Source organism: Equus caballus, chromosome 5 (genome assembly GCF_041296265.1).
Source record: "Equus caballus isolate H_3958 breed thoroughbred chromosome 5, TB-T2T, whole genome shotgun sequence".
Lineage (NCBI taxonomy): Eukaryota > Metazoa > Chordata > Mammalia > Perissodactyla > Equidae > Equus > Equus caballus.
The window spans coordinates 19,862,492-19,886,854 of NC_091688.1; the positions used below are offsets into that span (position 1 = coordinate 19,862,492).

The window sequence follows — 24,363 nt, forward strand, 5'->3', positions numbered from 1 at the left end:
AAACCCATGCAGTCATGCCACTTGGAAGGGACCTTAAAATGTCCTTTGTACCATCACGTACCTGTTGCTTGAATAGTATTAACAACACAGCAGTGAACACTAACATGGCACGTTCTCTGTGCCAGGAACTTTTTCTAAGCACTTTACATGTTGTAGCAGATTGTTTTTTACCCCTCGCCACCTCCCCTCAGCCCTTTCGATTTCAGCGCAGCTCTGGTGGACAGCTCCGTGCACTCTCCCAGGATCACACTGCATGCATGTGCCTCTCTGGGTTTTGGACTCAGGGCTCTCTCCAAAGTCGCACAAGGCCATGCAGCCTGCTAACAGGTAGGTAGGAAGTGCACAGGCAGTGACTCCTGTACAGGGCAGGTGTTCTATATCAGTGCCTCACTTCTCACCCATCAGAAGAATCCTTCTGAGCTGCATCCACATAGTTTCTCAGAACAGTGGGTTCCCAGGACATTGAAGCTTATCAGCCCAGCCACAGAGGAAGCCAGAGCAGTGAAACCCTTTGTTAGCTTTTTTTCTTTCTGTCTCTCACTCTCCTACCCTCCTGGTCAAGCCTCTGGGGATCACCTCCCAAGTAAACTTCCTGCTCCGAAATCCTGTCTCAGACTCTACTCTTCAGGGAAGCCAAAATAAGACACACATACAAACTCATTTATTCCCCTCTATATCCTTGTCATTAAGTGGTCTGGCTTTTACTTGTATTTTTGCAGTGAAGAAAAACCCATTTCCTGAGCAAATCCTTTCCGTCTTTGAACAGCAATCAACATGGCGTATTTTCTGCAAATCATTTTAAATCTGGCAGATACAAAGTAATATAAAACAATGGCATGATAGTGAAATGTGGCATTTGTATAATTACTGCCACAACCAAGGTATTTTGCCATACCATCTAATTTCATACATCTAAAAATCTCTGAAATCTAGAGAGGTTGATGTTGACATCTGTAAATTAAATAAAATGTTAAGATTTCTGTGTTCTGGACACAGAAGTACAGAAGTACAGCTGATCCCCAAACTGCACAGTTTCTGGTCCCAAGTCGAAGTTTAATGCATTTTAGGAAAATATAAAAATGAAATCTGCTTTCCAGGTTGGCTTTGTGCTGTGATTAAGCACAGAGATTGAGAGTATAGTCTCCAGAGCCGGTTGCCAGGGTTCGAGTCCCGCCTCTACCACTGGCTGACTGTGACCTTGGGCAAGTTAGTCCACATCGCCCCCAAGCTTTAATACTTTCATCTGTAACATGGGAGTTGTGGTAGTTCCTACTCATAAGATTGTTGTGAACATTAAAATAGTTAATTCATGTAAAGTGCTCCAAACATTGCCTGGCTTGGCATAAGCCCTCGTCCGTTATTATTATCATTATCACCATTATCTCCTCCACTTTTAAGTAGCTCTGAAATGAAGGGGACATGGTTTGGTATGAAAAAATCACCTTTGCTTTATTTGTTTAATTTTTCTTACAAATAACTTTCTTCAAAGTAGCATTTTTTTAACCTGGTGTCTTCCCCTTTGGAGATGTTTTTCTTCCTCTTCCAGACGTTAAGTCACTCCTTTATTATCTTAAAAAACACTTCACTCTTTGTTGTGTTTTGCAGAAAGGCGAGCTGATTTCCACCAGCAGTGCGAAGTTTTCCGCAGGGGCCGATGGAAGTCTGTATGTGGTGTCCCCCGGGGGTGAGGAGAGCGGCGAGTACGTCTGCACCGCCACCAACGCAGCCGGCTACGCCAAAAGGAAGGTGCAGCTGACTGTCTATGGTGAGAGTCCCAAGGAATGTTTTTCTTTGACACAGCCTGACTGTGCCGAAACTCACATTTCTCTCCCAAGTAATGTTGCCAGAGGGCTGTGCCCCTAAACTGCCCGCCGAAGTTTATATTTTTTTACAAGAATGCATTTTTATTGCCAACCAACATCTCCTCTACTTAGATTCTGATTTACAGAGAGAATAACTGTGTAGCCTTTCGGAAAAACTTTATGGCGTTTCCTTGAGGAGTCTGATTGTTGCACCCGACCCTCTGTAGAAACACCGGTTAGTTAAAACTCCCAGGAGAGCCAAACCTCAGCTGTGTCTTGGTTAGCGCTGTGCCCTGAGGCCTTCCTTTTACTGATGGCAGACTCTCAAAGGGCATTTCAGCCTACCTCTTCACTGTTCTGAAAGGAGGAACTAAAAAGGGAAATTTTCTAGTTGTTTTTCTTCAAGCTTTCACAATAAATGTATTAATAGAAAGTTTTAGATATGCCCCAAACTTTGGGAGAAATAGCGTCTTTTTGTAAATTATTTAAGAATGTTAGTAGTCCACATTTTGATGTAAATTAAATGTTTTCAATGTACTATTTCCCTTCCAAAACATGTGTTTATTTTAGTAAGGCCCAGAGTGTTTGGCGATCAACGAGGACTGTCCCAGGATAAGCCTGTTGAGATCTCCGTCCTTGCAGGGGAAGAGGTGACACTTCCATGTGAAGTGAAGAGCTTGCCCCCACCCATAATCACCTGGGCCAAAGAAACCCAGCTCATCTCACCATTCTCTCCAAGGTAGGAGATCTGGGATAAATCGCAACACACGAAAACATTCTCTCTTAGGACAGAGGGTTGTACCTATTCAGATTTTTAAATGTTTCAAAAAATAGCTTTTGAATTTGAGATAATTCGCACATACATCCAAGCCTACAGAAAATATATGTACCTTCTAAATCATTCTTTAATATCAGAAATGCTAACACCCAGCTTTGACATAATTTCCCGTGGGTGCATCTTATAAGGTAGTTATTAAAATGGAGTATATTTGTACATAGATTCACGTTAGCACAAAGTGCATATTACACGTAATCCCACAGGGGAGGTAAAACAACATGTACTCTAATGTCTAGGATTTGACTTTCATTAGGTGGTTTTGTAAAAATCTTCTTGATTAAACCCTTAAACAGATAAAGGCCCACTGAGATAATATAGTTGATACACTAAGTGACATGGAAAGCAGGATGTCAGAGCCTTTAAGGGCCCAACCTCTGTTGCCATGCAGGTACAAGTTTAAGTTTATTTCCACCACTTAAAGCTTGCCCAAAACTTCTGGCAGTTTTTTCAGTGGGCCTCTCTGAACCTTAGATTTCTTGATTGTAAAATGGGGATAATACTTAACTGAAAGGATTATATAAGATAATGTGTATTCCACATCCCTTGTCTCTAGTTCTTAAGAAATGATAGCAAGTACTGTTCTAACTCAATATTGTGCCAAAAGTTATTGATGGAATGAGAATTATAGTCTCTAGCTATTGTCTGCCTTGTTGATAGATAATAATGAAGCTATAAATTCACCCTACTATAGTTTCCCTACCTACAGTGAGGAAACAATAAACAATTGATATGTGTCCTATACTATACATACATCCTTAAACTGTATAGAATATTGTTTTCTGTATTTTTAATTTTGTTTTGTGTCTGTTTTCAATTTGCCATTGTAACATATTATATTTTACTATTCTACTGATTCCGTTAAGTCAAATTTATCCATTTTTATACATATGGATTTAGTTTATTCATTTTAATTACCATAAACACGTTCTGCATTTTATTTATGTTTCCTATTTATGGACATTCATATTCTTGTTTATTTTCTTTCTTTCTATTTTCTTTCTTTAATTTGGCTTTGCAAACAAGATTTTCAGTGAATATCTTTTTACATGTCTCTTTGTGTCCACATGCATGAGTTTCTTTAGGACCTGTACCTAGCACTACAATTTCGGATCAGAATGAATTGCTATTTTCAGCTTTGTAGACGTTGCTAAATTGCTCTCAAAAGAGGCAGTGCTGATTTACTGTTTCACCAGTGGAATATTGGTGTCCATGTTTCCGCTTTACAATCCATCCTTGGTGTTGACTGACAAACATTTTTGCCTGTCACGCGGGTGTGAAATGGAATCTTGTAACCATCTTAGTTTTCCCGCGACTGACTTCCAGTGAGCCAGGAATGATTTTGCTTGCTTGTTGGCCATTTGTGTTATCTGTGAATTGCCTCTTCAAACCTTCTGCACAGTTTTCTGGTGACTTGTTTCTTTTTCTCATTGAATGTAGAAATTTGGTCTTTGTTCTTAATAACAATCCTTTGTCTGTCGTATGTCTTGAAAATATCTTCTCTCAGTCCACTGCAAGGCTTTTGAGTTTATTTATGTGTGGTGTCTTCTTGTACAGAATTTAAAAATGTTTATGTAACTCAATGTGTTAATCTATTCTTTTGAGATTTTTCCTTTATGAAGAAGATCGTAAATATATCCTACATTGTTTTATTGCAATATTTTAGGTTTTGGTTTTCACATTTTGGACTTTAATCCATCTGAATTTTTGTTTTTATGTGGAAAGCCAGTTACCCAACACCATTTTTGAATAGTCAGTTCTTTCCTTGCTTTTTGTAATATCACCTCTGATAGTACATTTTACATGTTGAGTTCTCATATATGCTTAATTCTTTGGGGAGAAACTCTGTCCTTAACTATTTATCCATTTGTTTATCTCTGGGCCAATAGCATACTTTATTTGTCTTAGCTTTATAACAAATCTTAATGTTCAGTAGATCTATCTGACCCCTTCCTCCTTAAAGCTATTTTAATGCAATTAATATTAATATAAGGGTTTTTCTTTTTTAAGATTTTTTATTTCCCAAAGATTGGCACCTGGGCTAACAACTGTTGCCAATCTTTTTTTTTTTTTCTGCTTTATCTCCCCAAAACCCCCCTGTACACAGTTGTATATCTTAGTTGCACATCCCTCTACTTGTGGGATATGTGGGACGCCGCCTCAACGTGGCCTGACAAGCGGTGCCATGTCCGCACCCAGGATCCAAACCCTGGGCCGCCGCAGCAGAGCATGCAAACTTAACCACTCAGCCACGGAGCCGGCCCCTTTTTTTAAGATTTTATTTTTCCTTTTTCTCTCCAAAGCCCCCCGGTACATAGTTGTGTATTTGTGGTTGTGGGTCCTTCTACTTGTGGCATGTGGGATGCCACCTCAGCATGGCTTGATGAGCGGTGCCACGTCTATGCCCAGGATCCAAAGCAGTGAAACCCTGGGCCGCCAAAGCAGAGCACGCAAACTTAACCACTTGGCCACAGGGCCGGCCCCTATAATAACAGTTTTGTATGTAAGTCACATTCACCCAACTACATTATTGTTCTATAGTAGGAACATATTCAATATGTATTTGACAATTATATGTCTACCTTCTTTTGCCTTTATTTTAACACTAAATTTTTTAATGAAGCACTATAGAAAAAACAATAAAATATTCAAAATATATTCAAAATTTATTAAAATATACACTTGCTTTGTATAGCTGCACCTTAGTAAAGCAGAGAGCTCTACAGTTATTTGATGATTTCAGACCGTTAGTTTCAATTTAAAGGTAAAAGGAAGCTAATTTTGTATTTGGAATAACATTGTACCGAGTACGTGAGATAATTATGAAAATTCTTGACTTTTAAGGTGTATGGAAATTACATTATAGATGGGAGAATAGTTTCAAAAGCTGCTTGCAGAGTGCTAATTTTAAACTGAAGTGCAGATGCATAGGGGATATTTAAATTCTCATACTATGGTCTGCTATGTGGTTTCTTCCTTTTAGACACACGTTCCTCCCTTCTGGATCAATGAAGATCACTGAGGCCCGCGTTTCAGATACTGGGATGTATCTTTGCGTTGCCACAAATATTGCTGGGAACGTGACTCAGTCTGTTAAATTAAACGTCCATGGTGAGTTGTGAAATGAAGGCATATGCTATCTGTGGACTGATCACAGGGAAACTCATCATCCCGGTTTCTTTGATAGTTAACCCTCAAATTGTATGCAGAGTAATTAGAGAAAAATTTTCTAACATCTGAGACGTGATTTTCTTTCATTTACTCTGAAAAGTTATTCTGCCATCTATCAACAACTTGCCTCTTTTTCCTCGAGTGAACAGCATTAAAATTCTGGATCTCAATTTTACTAGATGTCCACAGTCACTAATGACTGTTGTTGATACATAGTAAAAAAAAATGTGTTCAGACTGGTGTTTTTTGGTAGAAGTGAATGTGAGTTCTCAAAGAAGAATTTAATAGGGCGTAACTGGTTATTTTCAACATTTAAAGAGCTCAGCAACTAAAAATGTTCTGCTTCCTAGAACTATTTAACTACTTTAAAACTCTCTAGTCTGCTTTATACCCTTAATGGACCAGAGTCTGTTCAATTATTCATTCATTCATTCAACACATGCTTATTGAGTACGTACTCTAAGCCAGGCATTGTATGGGTGCCAAGCATTCAAATATCAGAAGAAATTTTCTCAGAGACTATTGACCTGATTTCACTCTCAGATCAATCACTGCACCGCTGTCCTGTTGACCATGGCATTTGAAATCTGATGAGAGTTCTGTCATTTACTAGCTTTAGGACATTAGGCATGGTACCTAACCTCTCTTATCTTTAGTTTTCCCTTTCAGAAAATGATAGTATTAATACTATCAAACTTAGAAAGTTGTCGTTACAACCTGTAGAAAGTATTGGTTAAATATTAAATTTAAAAAAAGGACAGAGGAATGAGGCTTTTTAGGGATGTCAGGTATGTAAATTCTAATTATATCCTTATGAGTCAACTTGATTCCATGGTGCATAATCCATGTATGTGGAACCTTATAATACTTGCCAGTGTTTTAATAAATTGTCTTTCTTAAGTTTGTAAAGGAAGAGAGATAAAGAGAAATAATGGAGACTTTATCTTGATTTTTTCCTCTGAAATTAGCAAAGGCTTTCAGGAGACACTTTTCTTACTGCCTGGCTAAACCTTCCACAAAGAGAACAAAAACTTAAGTACATGGAGTGAAATTCTTTTTTTTACACTTTCTTATATTATAGAAATTATCTGGATTGCGTTTTAAGAGAGTTTTAAACCTTATTTATAAATTAAAGGAAGCCTAACATTTTTAAAAGCTGGTTTTTCCTCAAGCTTGGGATGAGGAGTTTTATATTTATTGTTTCCAATAATCCTTGCAGTGTACTGATATTGAAGTGGTTATTTTGCCAAGATTATCAAGGAAAGAGGCCTCAGGAAATTTACTGACTTGTCCTGGATCACACAGCTAGTAAGTGGCCCGAATCTTGGTCCAAATTCTGAGGTTGTTCCACTTTCTCATGCTGCCTCTTTGTAAGAAGCTCTCATTTAAAGTGCAAGAAGGAAGGAATTTTTAAAAAATGAGATTATTAATACTCAGTTGTTATTTCTAGTTCCTCCAAAGATACAGCGTGGCCCTAAACTTATGAAAGTCCAAGTTGGCCAAAGAGTCGGCCTTCCCTGCAGTGCTGAAGGGACGCCGCTTCCTGTAATCACCTGGTTTAAAGGCAGAAGCACCGTGCTGGTTGATGGAGTGCAGCATATTAGCAGTCCAGATGGAACGCTGAGCATTAACCAGGCCATGCTCTCAGACACCGGCGTATACACCTGTGTTGCTACCAACATAGCAGGCAGTGATGAAACGGAGATAACACTCCATGTCCAAGGTGATTTGGGGCGTAGGACAACATATGTGTGGTCGAGGTGGGGAGTGGGGATAACCTCCTGGAGTCTGTACGAAATATATAGTCGTGGATAGTCTTGGATCACTTTCAGAGGATCTCTATATAACTTTTATGACTCTTTAGTTAACTTTGAATGGAGAACCATTCCAGAAAGAAATGAAACCATACTATTACTAAACCTACATACATTTTTATATGTTTACTTTTGAAAATGAAGTTGCCATGGATGGTGTAGGTAAGGGAAACAATCCTGGATAAGTGCCCCGCCCACTAATTTTGGTTTGAGAGAAATCGTGGGCAGAGTGAGCTGGAGTAGGAGTTCACCTCAGACTGGTCAGGTGCACTCCATATTGAGCCCTAGAAAATCTGCATCCACCATTCCCCGTGATGATGTTGACCTTGTTTTGAGGGTTTCAAGATCAATATTTATTCCTTCAAGCAACAAATACTTACCAAGCTCCTGCCAGGTGTCTGTCATCTTCTAGGCAGTGAGGAGAAAGTAGTGACAAAGGCGAAGCAGCTGCTCTCATGAGCTGTTCTCCTGGGAGCAGGCAGAAAGTAAGGAGACAGATAAACAAGGAACACAGATCCGGTCAAGTGCTGTGTAGGTCATCAGAATCGGGTGATGCTTCCAGCAGCTGACTACTTCAGATTGGTTTGTCAGGGAGGACTCCTCTGAGGAGGTGATATTTAGAGAGAGATCTTGTTGACCAGAAGGAATCAGCCATGTGGAACTCAGAGGAAGAGCATTCCTGTCAGAGAGAATATGGTGCAAAGGCAAGAAGAGGTAAGTAGGTATCGTACTGAGCCTGTTACTTGCATAGTACTTTGTACGTGGCACACTGGATTCCTTTTCAGATGGACGGCTAAGACACTGCTGGAGAGTTGTCCAGTTCATTCATTCACTCAACAAACTTTATTGAGTGCTTATTTTTATGGATGCATGGGAAAGATAGACATTTATAAATAATGTCATAATTGCAACCTGGTTAGTGCCATCGTGAAATGGTAGAAGTGTCTATATGAGTTTTTAACAGAAAGACAAATCAAAGAAGGCTTCCTTGGGTAAAGATATGCCAACTGAGATTTGAAGAATGGGTAGAAGTGTATCATGTCATGGGCAAGGGTGCGGTGGGGTGGGGAGAACCTTCCAGGAGAAGGACATAGAATGCTAAGAGTAAGGATTGTGATATTTTGGATACACTGGGATAAAACAATAAATTAATAACTAAAGCCCAGCTGACTGAATTCCAGACTGGGTGCTGAGTGGCCTGTGATAAAGCTGGACACACAGTCAGGGGCCATATTATCTAAGATCTAGGAACCCAGATTAAGGAGTTTAGACTTTATTCTAAGTGCATGAGAAAACTTAGAGGGGTTATTTCTGGGGAAGTGATGTGTCAGATTTGGGTTTTAACAAATCACTCTCTGGGGAAAGAATGATTTGGCGAGAGAAGGTGAGGAGAAACAGCTGGAGACTTTTGAAGTGGCTCAGGCAAAAGATGATGGGAATTGGGCTGGGAAAAGGAAGGGAATGGATTCAAAACATAATTAGGAGAGGAAACCATCAGGAAATGGTGACAGATTGGATAAGGGGGGTGAGGAGGATGGAGCCCTCAAGAATGACTCCCAAATTTCTTCATAAAATGAATGGGTAGTGAGGCCAGTCAGAGAGATTGGATTCACCATAGGGTTCACTGAAGAAAGAACAGGTGTGAAACTTTATCCTACAGACACAATGAGTACAAGTAACGACCTTAATCAGGGAAGCCCCACAAGGAGATTTGTTGTTCAGAGGGAATATGATGAGGGCTCTGAAGAATATAATTCCAAAGGGGAACATGTTTGAGAAAAGGATCCCAATAAGAAGCCTATTGAAATAGTTCTGGCAAGAGAAAGTCAGGGTTTGAAATAAGCAGGGACCTTAAGGATGGAGAGGCAGATACAGATATGCGAACAAATATGGCACTATGTGATTGACTGGATGTGGAGGTCAGGAGTAAGGGAGAAAGACATAAGAAACATTGGGTGGAGCACGATGCCTCATCTGAGGGAATAAAGGAAACAGAACAGGCTTGCAGGAAACATGAAATAATGAATTTGGGGGGAAACAATTTGAGTCTTCGATACCTGGGTCACATGTAGGTAGAAAATCTGGCAGCTAAAAATATGAGTCATATTTAAAAGAAGAATCAAGGAAGAGAGCAACTCAGCAGTATAGGTGGTTGATGATGCCTCCAGAGAGTTCCGTATTGCCCAAGGAAAGCCTGTGATAAAGCATTTATTTTTCTAATAGAACCACCTACACTGGAAGCTCCAGAACCTCCATATAACACTCCGTTCCAAGAAAGAGTGGTCAGTCAACGCATTGCATTTCCCTGTCCTGCAAAAGGTGTGTAATACTCTGACATAAGGGCATTGGCATAATGTTATATTATTCCAGAATTCTATATTGAACCCAAAACACCATCTTGTTATAACATTTGGGCATAATAGAAACTAATCCCTCTTTTGAATAACAGCTCTTTGAATAGATATTTTTCCTTCACAGGTATTTTATTTCCTTCAATAGAAAAACCTTCCATTCACGAACTTGCCTTTTCTGTTGTTTTCCATGTAGTTCGTGCTCCTTCCTGTTACTTCTTAGTTCATTCTATTTTGACAAGTTATCTCTTTAAAATATGACAGCTAGGGCTATTCAAAATATTCCGCATTTATCTCATTTCATTAGAAGTATAAATTAGGGCTCACTAACCAGTTTGTTCCGGATACTTCTCTTTTAAAAACCTCTTTTCTTAGATTTACCCTCTACTGATAATTGTAGAGCCAGGTTGTAACTTAGTGCTCTGAGGCTTGTCCAAACCCCTTCTCTCCCTAAATTTCTGGGCTTTGTATCCCCCCATGTTTCCTGACAGGAAATTATTTCCCCTCGAGGGCTTGTGAAAGAGGCACTGTCACCACCACCCTTACTCCAGATGCCCATTATGTTGTTAAGAACATCGTCACTGTCACGTATGCATTCATCTGCAATGACTCAGTTCTGGCAAAGTCCAAGCAGTATTCCTCCCATAACTTCTGGAGGGCTCCACGTGGCTGGTACCATTGGTGCTCCCACATGCGCCTCTTAGCAGTTGTTCCAGGAGGCAGCAGCGGTTGAAAGACTCATGGCTGTTTCTGTTTCTGTAGCAAGATTTGACATCTCTCAATAGGAGCTCTCACCAGTGATTACTTGCTGTCAGCTTTAAGAGATAACTTTAACAAACTTTTCAGATATTGAAAGAATTATCAGTAACTATTCCCAGAGCCAATGAGGGAGGAGGGCAAGGCCTGGAGAGGAGCTCTTTAGAAGGGTTTAAGTGCAGGTAAGTATTGTGGGCACTCTCCTCCGCTAGACCCTGGCCAGTGGCACTGTTGTTACTTGCTCTCTACGGATCCCTGAAGCCAAAGCTGGCTTGGACTTCCCTTTTCCACTTTGAAAAACCAAGTCTTCCTAGTTCCCGATTTTCACCTGGGTTATAGTTCTTGAGTTCATTTCAAGTAGCCAGCTGCCCTTTCATTATCGTTCGCAATGAATTTTGTCTTGTCCCTTTGCTGTTCTACCGTTTATAAATTAAAGATGATGCAAGTTATTTCTTTTGCTTGCTCGTGTGCTTTTTCATTTATTAACTCCAATATTAATTGGGAAGTCGGATTGAAATCCGTAGCGGAATGAGTGGGATGTGAAGAAATGAGGAAATGATCCTGTCCCGTTTTTCTTTGACAACATAGACAACTGCAGTCTGTCAGTTTTACCTTCTCTTGCTCATCAGTCAACATTTCACTATCAGCACAATGAAATAAGCCAAACTTTTTGTTTTTTCTCGTAAATATAACTTTCATAGTCACTTTTATAAGTCCTTAACTCAAGTCACTTTTATAAGTCCTTAACTCAATTTGAGTCTAGCCTTAATGACACATTTTATATATTCCTGCCATTCTTTTGTACTTGTCTTTTATTAAACGACCATCCTTTAATTTTTTTATTGTCCCTCAATATGAGATTATTAATAATGTCTTATGCAATCATATGAATTTTATTTAATGTGCTTTCTTTTATCTTTGTAGTGATTAAGTACAATTTAGAAGTACTTAGAACAGTGCCTGACCCATTGTTTGCTAAATAAATACATTTTTAGTACAAAGTTAATGTTTGTGTATTTCCAGTAGGTCCTTTTGGCTCTATTATGCACTTTAAGGTGGTTTTATCTCTGTCATTTATGGGCATATCACTTTCATTCGTTCTGTTGGGCATAAATAAATCCAGGAAATCAATTCTGCTCGCTGCTTTCTCAACCTCCTTTTCAGTCTAACAAGTCAAGAATTATTCTGTTGTCCTATGTTTAGCAGCATGAGATCTCTCGAAGATGTGTGGAGAGTAGAAGTTCCTCCTCTGCACTATACCAGGCCTATTTAAAATGTGAATTATAGAGCGTCGTTTCTGTACATCATTTAAGCACTCTACTTAATTGAGCAATCTTTATATTGTATTCCTGTGGTAGTATCTTATTTTTGCTCTTTCTTTATTTCACCCCAAAACTCTCCCCATATCTAGTCCATTTGATTGATATAGTTTTTTTCCCCACTAATTACCATGAACACAGTCAAGAAAATGCTTTGCTTTGCTTACTATCATCTGAATGTCTTGATAAAAACAACTTTGATCAAACTCTATGCTAGAGATTATAGATCTCTTAAGACTGATTGAGAATTAGAGGCATTAAATACCATAATATCTTCAAAATTCCATGCCAGGAGAAACATCTTAAAAGTAGCATAATATCTTAGAGTGAAAATTATAATCATAATAAAAACATTATTTCTCCTCAGTATATTTGGTGTTTAATAATGATTTCTAATTTTATTGTAAAATATCACAAGGCTGTAATTTCTTATTTAGGTACTCCTAAACCGACCATCAAGTGGTTATGGAATGGTAAAGAACTGACAGGCAGAGAGCCTGGTATTTCTATCTTGGATGATGGCACATTGCTGGTTATTGCTTCTGTTACACCATATGACAATGGGGAGTACATCTGTGTGGCAGTCAATGAAGCTGGAACCACAGAAAGAAAATATAACCTCAAAGTCCATGGTAAATATAGATAAAAATGCTAAAATCGTATAATTGAATAGGTGACTTTTTCAAATTCTTATGTATGTAAGTTATGTAAGTTATTCTCTCAGTGTTGTACTGTTTAATTTTAATGTGAATAGAAATGTTATCAAACAGAAAACTAGTGATCTGATTGCATTTATTGATTGAGTGATTTGATTTAAAATTTCATGTAATTTTTTATTGTGACTTTACATCATCTAAAATTCAAATAGTAGGAAAATATGCATAGTCAGAAGTCTCGTGACCCTGAGCTGAGCCATCTACTTATCTTCCCTAGGGGCAAAGAAAGTTATTAGCTTTGTATGTATGTGTGTGTGTATCTTCCCAGAGATATTTTATGCATATACAAGGAAATATGAATGTATATTTTATCTTCTTTTCATGTCTAAAGAGGAACACATATAGTAGAAGATTGTATCCATCACTCTGCACCTTGTCTATTTCACTAAAAAAAATCTATCTTGTGGAATATTAAATAGTCCTAACGCTTATTTATACCTACGTAGCATCCCACTATGTGGCTATGTCATGATTTACTTAACCTCCCTCTATTAATGTGAACATTTAGGTTGTTACTAGTTGTTTGCTATGATAAGTAACACTTCAATGAAAGTCTTACACATTTGTCATTTTGTGTGAATCAAAAGGTGTGTACATTTTAGAATTTGATGGATATTGACTTCCATATCCATCTGGAATCCAGTGGGCAACATTCATTCCCATCAGAAAAATAGTGAGTCCCACATGACTTAATTAAGACCTTAGCAATTTGTATTTTGAGTGCTATCTGGAATAAAGAGGTTCTCCCTTAAATTTATCCTAAATTTTATCCTCAACTTAAAACTCTGAAATAATAATTAAACTAAAAGTTTAATAAGAGTTACTTATAAATGTATTGGATGAGACTTTTCATTTTATACTAAGGCATGTGCTTAACTATGACCAGCCTTTCTAGCTACCAAATATCTCAGAATTTCTTTTCTAAAGGCCTGTGTAAAGAAACTTTACAAATAATACTTGTTATAAAATTATCTAGCCATGACTCCTCTCTTTGTGTAGTTCCTCCAGTAATGAAAGATAAAGAACAAATAACGAATGTGTCTGTGTTGGTCAATCAGCTGACCAACCTCTTCTGTGAAGTTGAAGGTACTCCATCTCCCATCATTATGTGGTACAAAGACGACGTCCAGGTAAATGGAGACCTCCGAATATGCATAATTCCTTGCCTCTGCCCCTGAAATAAATTATTCAGATGTGACTTTCTCATTAATAATAGTATTAGAGTTTTACTTTGATTTTTAATTATGCATTTTTATTAGGATTGGAAATAACACTGACCGTTTTGTCCCTTAAAGGTGACTGAAAGCAGCAGTATGCAGATTGTGAACAATGGGAAGGTATTAAAGCTCTTCAAAGCCACTCCAGAGGATGCAGGAAGATATTCCTGCAAAGCCATTAATATTGCAGGCACTTCTCAGAAGTATTTTAACATCGATGTGTTAGGTAAGGAAAACATTCTTTTAAAAAACTGTAATTCAGATGCATTTCTTATATAGGATAGAGTTAGCTTTATGAAAGGGTAAAGAGATAAAAAAAATAAATTGATAGGAAAAATATCATTAGTTTCACTCTATCATTATTTTTGTTCTTAATATTAACTAGAACTGTATGGTGTAGAAAGTTTAAAGGTATTTATTCTTTATCATACAAAGATATCTATGCATATTTGGTACTATCTTGTACATAAAATAGTAGATTACTACTTTTGTCCATTTCTCCAGTTAGGTGGGCAGGAAATTCTCTGGGAAGTAACTACAAAGGATGGTGCAGAGTAAAATTCGTTCATGCTGTCAACATCTCCTGAAGCTGCTTGGTCGTACTTGAACTAGGAAAGGTAGCAAGTCCAGCTTCCCCTGCATTCTGGTTAATTCTTGTAACTAGATCACCTCAATCCTGATTGTGATTAAGGGGGAAGAATTCTGAGAGTGAGCAACAGCTATAATAAATTGATTTATAAAACATTTTAAAATTTTTAATGGTAATCACAAATATAAAATTTTATAATTTCAGTTTGTGAAATTATATTTGCCAATTCAAATTTACTTTTTGTGATAAAATGATTTCCTCCCTTTTCAATATTTGCTCATGAAAATGGGCACATGATTTGTAAGTCTGGGGTGGAAGTTAGGTCTTGGCATGAAGCAGCATTGAAATTACCGTTCTTAAACTGCTATCACATTAAGTAATGCCTCTCATTAGTCTTCTCAAAGCCTGAAGTACTTTGCATTTCCTCTACCAAAATTACCGTTATTATATTTAAGTATAGGATATAAAAACAAACTAAGTCATCTTTTCTATCATTGGTCTCATTGGCATTATTTCTCTTGGCATCATTTACTTTGAATTCTATCTTGTGCTGATGACTCCCGATTTTTATCTCCTGCTCAGTCTTATAGTATGAGCTCCAGGGATATTTATCGAATCTTCTCCACAGCTTCTTGACTTGAATATCTTAGTGGCATATCAGACAGAAAGGTCTCAATGAACGTCTTCTGGTCACCTCCAGTGATCCCCATCATAGTGACCAGCACTTCCATCCATCCACTTGCTTCTGCCAGAACCTGGCACTCGTTCTTCCTACCTCCCTCTCCTTCACTCCTTAAATCTATCCATATCCTGTAAAGACTACTTCCTATTCCCAGGTTAAATTATCTACCTCTTTCCATTTCCACTGTGAAAGTATCATCATTTGTAAGCTGAGTTAATATAGTAGCCTTCTAATTGCTCCCCTTAATCCACTTGTTTTCATTTGAATCCATTCTTCATTCACTAGCCAGTGTGGTCTCTAGACACAAATCTAGTCATGCTCCTTCCCTATTAAAACCTTTTCGTAGCTGCTCATTGCTCTGAAGATGAAGACCAAACACCTTAACATGTTGTGAAGTGTGTTGGATTTGGAGGTCAAGGAAGTATACAGGAGCTCTTCAATATGCTTGAGAATTCTGAAAATAAAAACCAGCGTAGTCTTTTTATATTATGTCTCATATCAAATTTTAGCATAGGAGTTCTTCTAAAGAAACAAGGGTAATATATTTCAAAGAGTGATATGGTGTAATATGTAGAATTTGAACATTATAAGATTGATATTGATTATGTCATTTATTGCTCATTATCTACAACGTATAGCAGTCACAAATTGCCTTTTATGAGCTTCACTGCTCACTTATTTTCTAAACTCTATTTGCACATGGATGTAATAGTCCAAACAAGTTCTGTACTCCTATCATAATTCTTCCAGGTAATTGTCCTGCTAGCAAATCTTTCCTGTATGTGTTCCTGTGCTTAAATTTAACATTTGAGTCCACAGATGTAATATGAAAAGGGATTATTGTGTGGTATTTTATTTGTAATATTAAGATCTTGTTGAAATACTATAGAAATCATTATCTGCTCTCCCTCCCTCCACTCTTTTTGCCAAGTCATAGATTTTCATGATAAAATGTCTTTGTTCAAGTCCCACCCACCATAATAGGTGCCAGCTCCCCAAATGAAGTCTCAGTTGTCCTCAACCACGACACCACCCTTGAATGCCAGGTCAAAGGCACTCCCTTCCCCATTATTCACTGGTTCAAAGATGGCAAGTGAGTACCTTTTCTATATCTGTTGCAAGGGTCCAACTGACAGGAAATAGATGTGTAAATGCTTGTGGATTTTCTCCCTCTTAATTAATTTACCATATGGAATATTATTAAATGAACGTGAAGGAAAAACAATATTGCTCAAAAAATGGTCTCGAAGTCTTGTGATACCTTTCGTTCTTATCAATTACAAGGCTCGTTATAAATGCTGGGAATTTATTTTAGAAACGTAGAGGAACTCAGATTTATTACACACTAAATATTCTGTCTAAAGGCTGAGAATGAAAAATGAAAAGTGCCAGATCGAAAGGCAGAGAAAATTTTGCCTTTACATGGAATTGTTTGAATTATTAAAAAAGAGAATTTGTTTATGATAGCAAGATGAATACTTAAGGTAGTTCTGTATATGGGCAAAAGTGAACAACGGCAGAAGAGCAATTAGATGTTTCCCAGACTTCAGTTTCAAGGGCTGCAGAGGTTTGCCCACAGAGATATGGTTGCAATAATTCATATTGCTTGTAAGAGCTTATTTCTCACAGCATGGTCACAATTCGTGTATTATAGTTTCTGAGAGCAGCTATCTAAGCCGAAATAGCAGAGTAAAGATTTGCAGTGTATGAAATGAAGGATTGTATGCAAACATTTTACAAATCAATAAGAAAGAGACAACATAGGAAAATGTATGACAGGTATGAACAGGCAATTAAAAAATATATAGTTAAGCAAAAAATGTATTAAAAGATGCTCACCCTCAATAATTTGGAGAATGTAAACAAAAATAATACAATTTTGTTTTTCACAGGTCAGATTGGCAAAGAAAAGTAAAGGTTTGAGAAATATCGAGTGTTGGCTAGACTGTGGGAAATCAGGATCTAGGACTTTGCCGGGAAGAATGTAAATTAGTACTCTGAAAGGCAATTCTTTGATATCTGTTAAAATTTGATTGCTTATATGCTGCAATGTAGCAATTGCGCTCTCAGTATCTTGGAGAGGGAAGCAGTCATGCACGTCTACAGGGGTGCTTGTACGATAATATTCCCAGCAATGCTAGGATGGCAGGAAAGTGAAAACAGCCTAAGGCCCAACATTTGGAGAATGGGTGGATAAGTTATGACACAGTCATATTATGAAGCACTGTGCAGCAGTTAAAAAGAGGAAGATCGGGGCTGGCCTGTGGCCGAGTGGTAGAGTTTGCGTGCTCTGTTTTGGTGGCCCTGGGTTTCGCCGGTTGGGATCCTGGGTGCAGACGTGGCACTGCTCATCAGGCCATGCTGGGACGGCATCCCACATGCCACAGCTGGAGGGACCCACAGCTAAGAGTATATAGCTATGTACCTGGGTGGCTTTGGGGAGAAAAATGAAATATATAAAAAAATAAAATAGATAAATAAAAGAGTAAGATCAAGTTATATGTACCCCAAAATGCCTCCATAGCTATTATTGAGTAAAAAAGAAGAGTAGAACAACAGCACAATGCCATTTATGTATAAAACCTTTAGATTCCTTTGGGAATACATTTATGGGTGAAAATTTTTAGAGAAACATGTGGAAGAATACAAACCAAACTGATACTGGCGAGAGGTCTAGAGAGAAGATTCACATTAGGGATAGTAAGACAAGGAGACATTTCCTTATTATAATGTTTGCTTTTTTTCTTTGTTTAAATTTTTATGTTACTTTAATTAGCAATCAATGAAAGTTTTAAAGTTACTTAAATTTGAGTGACGTTATCAAATATTCACGTCCTTGAAACAGTTAAAATGCATTAAACTAAGGTACTTTATTCTCTTAGCTTTTGAGAACCTTATACAAAGTGTCAGAGCAAGAAATAGTAAAGGATGCTCCTAAAGAAAATTAAATGTGTTTCCAGTTAATCTTGTAGTCTGACTCGTGGTTTATTGACATAGCAGTGCATCTAATTATTTATCAAATGGCTCAGTCACTGCCACTTTTTAAAAACTAGCTATGGGTCTTCTTGAAAGATCAATGGATTTTCAATGTATGACTCTTAGGATATCATAGACTTTAACAATCATGATATTTCGAGTATTAAATAAAGCTGCTGCCAATTACATAAAGTGAGCATTTTATAGTAGTCAGTACATGACTGTACAGTAGAAAAAGACTTCCTCGATGGCTATCAGCTGCCTTTGACATATCTTTCAGTATTTACGACTATGAAAGTGTTCGTTATTATAACGTCTACTTTTTAGAAAAGTTGGCATCATCATTGCGTTTAGTAAGTAATAACCATTCTTTCTGTTGTGAATACGTTTCCAGGTATTATAACGATATTTGATGTATATTTGGTATAGAATTATATAATGATCAATATAATGATATTGGTTTAGAAATAACATTGCTTGGCCTGAAGCTCCTTTACTCTTAGTTTTTCTTTTCTAAATGACATAGAAATTTTGGTTATGCAAGACCTCCCCCCTAAAAAAGAAAGGATGATGAATGAAACAAATAAAGACACTACTGTGTTTCTATTAATATTATTCAATGATTTCAGTGTGAAATGAAGAAACTTTTCATCTCAAAGTGATAATTATCTAATTTTCATTGGTAAAGGGATTTAATAATTCTGTTCTTCTGAATGGGAATACTAATAACATCATTTTTTTTTTTTAGATTCATACTAAAAAATGCAACTTGGATTCATATTTTTAACCTTATGTGACAATGATTTTTGTTGTAGTTAATAAGAGAGGAAGCACAGGAAAATAATAAATGGACCCATGGAATAAAATTTTATTTCTTCTAGGCCTTTATTTTTGGGAGATCCTAATATTGAACTTCTAGACAGAGGACAAGTTTTACGTTTAAAGAATGCACGAAGAAGTGACAAGGGGCGCTACCAGTGTGCCGTGTCTAATGCAGCTGGCAAACAAGCCAAGGATATAAAACTGACTATCTATAGTAAGTGTGATTTTCTTATGCTTTTTATTGTTATCAATTCTCATTATAAATTGAAAAGCAGGGTTTACTTTAATGCTAACTGCTCTTTTATTCAATACTGAATAATTTGGAATACAAGTTACTTGAGAAGAAAGAGCCTGTCTTCATGTCTTTTAGACTAGAACGTTGCATCCAATTTTAATGCATTTTGTCATTAAGTATGAATTTCTTCAAGTGGTCTAGTGATTTTCATATGGTCTCACTTAAGAGATCCAGTATTTCCTAATTGGTTAGTACATACATAAATCAAATGTCTATATCCTTAAAGGGGTTAAAAAAAAATCTCTGAAAAAAGAGTAGAGATGCATGAAATAGAATGAAGTTGACGGTATGTGAACAATTCAACTGTTTTATTTTCATTCCATCTTGGCCTTTATCCTGACCACATGGTAATATTTTAAATGCCTTATGTTTGTGCTGCTATTTTCTCCCAGCTAAGTCCCCACCAGAGATGTGTAGCCCTCATTTCACTAAAATTCTCAATATCCCCTGAGGAAGATGATTGTCAAAGTCATTTTATTTTTTATGTATGGAGCCATAGGAAGGCACATGAACATTATGATGCAGGCATAAAGAATTACACAATAGAAAGGACTAGAACTCAAAAGGTCAGTAGGTCAGTTATGCTTATTGTGGCTCTGCTTACTGCACTGTCTTGTGTCCTTCCATAGCATATGATCCTCAGGAAAAGTTTAGATTCTTCAGGAATGTCCCCTCCTTACAGACTCTTCCCAACCCAAAGCAGTCACCCAGTCACTCTCTGTTACGTTGTCCTTCATAGCACGTCTCACTCTCTGATAATTTATTACTTAATTATGGATTTATTTAATTATTCACTGTTTCTCTCCAAAGAAGCTAAACGTCGTAAGAGCAGAGTCTTGTTTTGCATGTTCCCTAATTTAATGTCTGATACACAGCAGCTCTCAAAAAATATTTGCTAAATGAATGAATGACTTGGTGATATACTGTCCCATGAGGTAGCCATTAGCCTCATGTGGCTATTGGGCTCTGGAAATGTGGCTAGTCCAAATTGAGATGAGCTGTAAGTATGCAGTACACACCAGCTATCAAAAACTTAATAGGAAAATATAATGTAAGATATTAATAATTTATATTGATTACATCTGAAATGATGACATTTAGGATATATTGGGCTAAGTAAAATGTGTTATTAAAACTAATTTCCTCTCTTAGTTTTCATACTTTTCAATGTGGCTACTGGAAAATTAAAATTATATTTGTGGTTTGCAATGTAGTTCTATGGGACAGCACTGGTCTAGTCATTAATAAGAACTTGGTCTTCTGAGACAGGCAGACTTGAGTTCAGACCCAACTTCTGCCATTTACTAGCTTTGTGACTTTGGATAAATTGCCTAACCCCTCTGAGCTTCACTTTCCTTGTCTGTAAAATGGGGATAATAGTAGCACCTCTTAATAGTGTTATTGTGAGGATCAAATGCTAGATACTTTACATGGATTACCTGGCTTATACTAAGAGTTCAATAAATGTTATTCGTTTATCATTATCCACGTAGTGATTTTACTGTCTTACAACTTGAAATATATATAGAATCTAGTTTGGCTTCTCTTTAACTTCACTGAATTGCAAATCTTCTTTTTCTTAATATTAGTGTCTTTATTATATAAAGTTCGAATAGCCTTCTCGAGTCAAAGAAATTTTATTTAATGCAGGCTTTTAAATCATTTCTATCTATAAATAGAAGCCTTGGAGGAAATCAGTCATGAAAAGACATGTTCTCCAAAAAAGAGTAGCATTACTGAAAGATTAGCTATGCAGGCATCCAAGTTACACAAAACTGTTATTGCTACCATTGGCCTCCTACCAGAACCAGACATTAAACAGTGGATGCAGTATTTCCCCTAAGCCATTGAGTAGTCTTCTCTGCCTCACTGTATGGTTCCCAGGGTCTGTGATGAATACATTTTGGTGATTCAGTGAGACTCCTATTTCCATTGGACCTGGATTCTTTAATTTCAGATTCTCTTGTTCACTCTCTACGATGCCCTCAGGCTCCAAGAAGAGCGGGCTCTAATGATTAAACCTTCTAAGATTGTCTGAGATGAAAGGTCTTATAACTTTGTGAAGTTCTGAGTGTTATAATTCAGGAAATAATGCCATTTTATCTCTGGCAAGCTTGTCTGCACCTCCAAGTGGGTAATCTTAAGCTTATTTTATTTCATTTGTGAAAATACTTTTATTCCTAAGAATAATGAAACAGATGCCATGCTTGGGCTGACTGTCAGGAATATTTATGTAGATTTCAGATTGAGAATGTGTTTCACACTACACTTGATTCATTCATTTCCTTATTTACATGAGGATACAGCAAGTGGGTTGATGAAAAGGAAAGAAATGGAGACAAAATAAGAGTGAAAAATAAAAGAGATGGAGGGGGGAAAAAGAATGTGAAAGAAGCAAAGAAATAAAAGAACTTTTAATATCCTATGGGAAGATCATATAGATTCATAGCAAGTAGTTCAGAGGCAAAGATTTTTAACCTGAGGTCCATGGATGAGTTTCAGAGGTCGGAGAGCATCCTCAAATTTTATGAAAGTCTTTGAGTGTATATACATGGTGAATTTTAATCTGTAGTGTGTTCATCACCTTTGTCTGTAAAACCCTTCCTCAAACGGAAGTACAGGTCTCAGAAAAGTATACATGAATTAAATTTAAATAGGAAGTGACAGTTATTCACTTGGCAAATTTAAGTGGTAGGTGGTATGTCGTTCTGCTGTCAATTTGAAATGTTCTTTGAGTGATTTTTCTCAATTTCATAAGTATAAAGTTTGTAAATAGATTCCTTTCTAGTACAAGTGATCTTCCTTTGTAAAATGTTCATAAAGAATAGGGAATTGTTTGAATCTATGTTCTTGCCCTCGTTAATGTATCATCCAACCAAAAAAGCTAGCCGGCTGAGTTAGGCAATTTGAGCCAAAAGTTGGATATACATTTACAGATTAACATATGACACAAACAGTCTCAAACCAAAATTAAAATTTAAAGTCTGAATAAAATGCTCTCTCTTAAGATTTCAAAACGGTGATTTGAATTTGTGTGAATTAATTATCTATAGCAAGACTTGGCAAACCTTTTTTATAAAGGGCAAGGTAGTAAATCTTTTAGGCTTTGCATATCATGAGACAAAATCAAGGATATTATGTAGGTACTTATGACAAGATAGAAATGAATTTCTACCAATAGTTTGCTGATGAAATTCTATTTTGTTGGTAATTTTAAAAATTGTAAAATATTTTTGTAATACAAATCTGCCAATGAGAAGAGTAGAATTCTTTTGGGGGAATAACATTTTGTTTAATTGGAGTTCAAAGTTAGTGATCCCTATCACCAAAACTGACTTCAAATGTTCGTCTGTTAATGGTGATCTGTAATGAGGTTTTGTGTAATTCATATCTTTGAAAATGTCTTTTCATGCAGTTAGGTACTGTCAGATACTCTTATCAGTTCACAAATAAGTGATTTTACTTGACCATGTTTACTGCTTGGAAGACATTTACATAATTCTGTTATATTCTCTTGATATTTGACTTTTGTCATGCCATTATACTGATAATTCCAATTGAAGGTTAGATGAGAAGTTCTCATTTTCAGAAATAAATGGACTTTAGTGTGGAAATTTCCTTTGCATTTGCATCAGGGTCTCACAAACATTGCTGAAACTGAAATTTGAACTCAGAAAATATATTCACTGTAAATTTGTAGGGAAATCGACATCTCAGTTTTGTTTGAAAGCATGGGAAATGTATAAAGCAGCTTGACGTTACTTGTGATTCCAACAACAGAATGACTACCACCGTATAATTTTTGCATTTAAGTGCTGTTTTTGCCTGGTAAATTTAGGTTTAATTCATTAAGAAACGTTGTCAAGTTTATAACAAAATTAATTTCCAAAATCATTCAGTATTCAAAAACAGGGTTTGAGGACAATTCTTCTTATTCAGAAAAATATCAGTCTCAGTCCTGAGCTCAAAAAATTAAAATGTAACTTTACCACAATTAAGGCATTGAACTGCTATATGGTAGGACAAGTTCTTATATTTCAACTTCTGTTTCTGACAAAAATTCATGGAACTGATGTTGTGTAAGTCTACAAGAGCAAATAAAATACACCATGGACACTACTGGTTCAATAACACATGAATATTTTACACAAAGTGCTTGCTGATGAATAATACAAGGAATAAAGCTAGACTCTTAAAACCTTACATTTTAATAAGCTTTGTAAACTTGTCTAAACCTGCTCTGCCCCACACGTGTTTTTTACCACCATCAGCTGTAACACATCTTATCAGATTCCACTTCAGGTTGTAATGAATTAGTGTTTTCTCACTTTCTTTGAAGATATTTTTATCTTTAGTTGTTCCATGCAGGCTATTCTTACAGGCTAATTCTTCAGTTTCATCAAACTTGGCATTGACTCTTCAAATAAACAGAAAACAACTAAGCAGTATCAGTAACATCTGTCAATTTGTCAAGAGCCAAGAATACTATTCAGAAAAGTTGCCTTTAAAAAAATTGACTATTGATCTCGCTCCCAGTGTTCTCAGCTCTTCAAGCAACTCTTCTCATGGAAGGCTAATAATTTTAAATAAATTGATTTCTCTGGACACTTTTCTTTGGCTGCTGCACTCGTCCCTGTTTTGATTAAATCACTGTTGATGAATGGCTTTCCTTGCTTGGCTAACAATGAGCTGCTCAGAAACCTACTTTCATTGTAGCCGCATTTTGACTTTAGATCTTTATGAAGAAATTCTGCTGTGATGAGACATTCCATTTAACATTTTCTGATTTTTCTAACTGTTGTTTTTCTTTGAATTGGAAAGATGGCAGTGAGTATGTGGTCTAGTAGTACTGGTGTGTATTGTATTCTTTCAGAACAGCTATAGCATTATTACAAAATAAACACAGTACTTTGCCATTTAATTTGATAAAATAGTCTACATCGTATTGTGCTTTAAAAATGTGAAATTTTTTTTTTTTAATATTTTTTTTTTTTTAAGATTTTATTTTTTTCCTTTTT

General features: G+C 36.7%; 1 protein-coding gene across 9 annotated transcripts in view; it reads left to right on the forward strand.

The window, feature by feature from the left end:
• The window catches only part of HMCN1 (hemicentin 1), a 437,461-nt gene that overhangs the window by 232,661 nt on the left and 180,437 nt on the right, over window positions 1-24,363 (forward strand). For all 9 annotated transcript variants that reach the window (XR_011439059.1, XR_011439060.1, XR_011439058.1 and 6 more), the window contains 10 exons: window positions 1,606-1,765; window positions 2,373-2,541; window positions 5,621-5,748; window positions 7,259-7,531; window positions 9,846-9,941; window positions 12,486-12,680; window positions 13,764-13,894; window positions 14,060-14,207; window positions 16,219-16,345; window positions 19,110-19,264. Coding sequence is in view for 3 of the 9 variants with exons in the window: in XM_001491510.6 (XP_001491560.3) it covers window positions 1,606-1,765; window positions 2,373-2,541; window positions 5,621-5,748; window positions 7,259-7,531; window positions 9,846-9,941; window positions 12,486-12,680; window positions 13,764-13,894; window positions 14,060-14,207; window positions 16,219-16,345; window positions 19,110-19,264 (1,582 nt within the window). In the remaining 6 variants the exon portion in view is untranslated. The remainder of the gene's footprint in view (window positions 1-1,605; window positions 1,766-2,372; window positions 2,542-5,620; window positions 5,749-7,258; window positions 7,532-9,845; window positions 9,942-12,485; window positions 12,681-13,763; window positions 13,895-14,059; window positions 14,208-16,218; window positions 16,346-19,109; window positions 19,265-24,363) is intronic.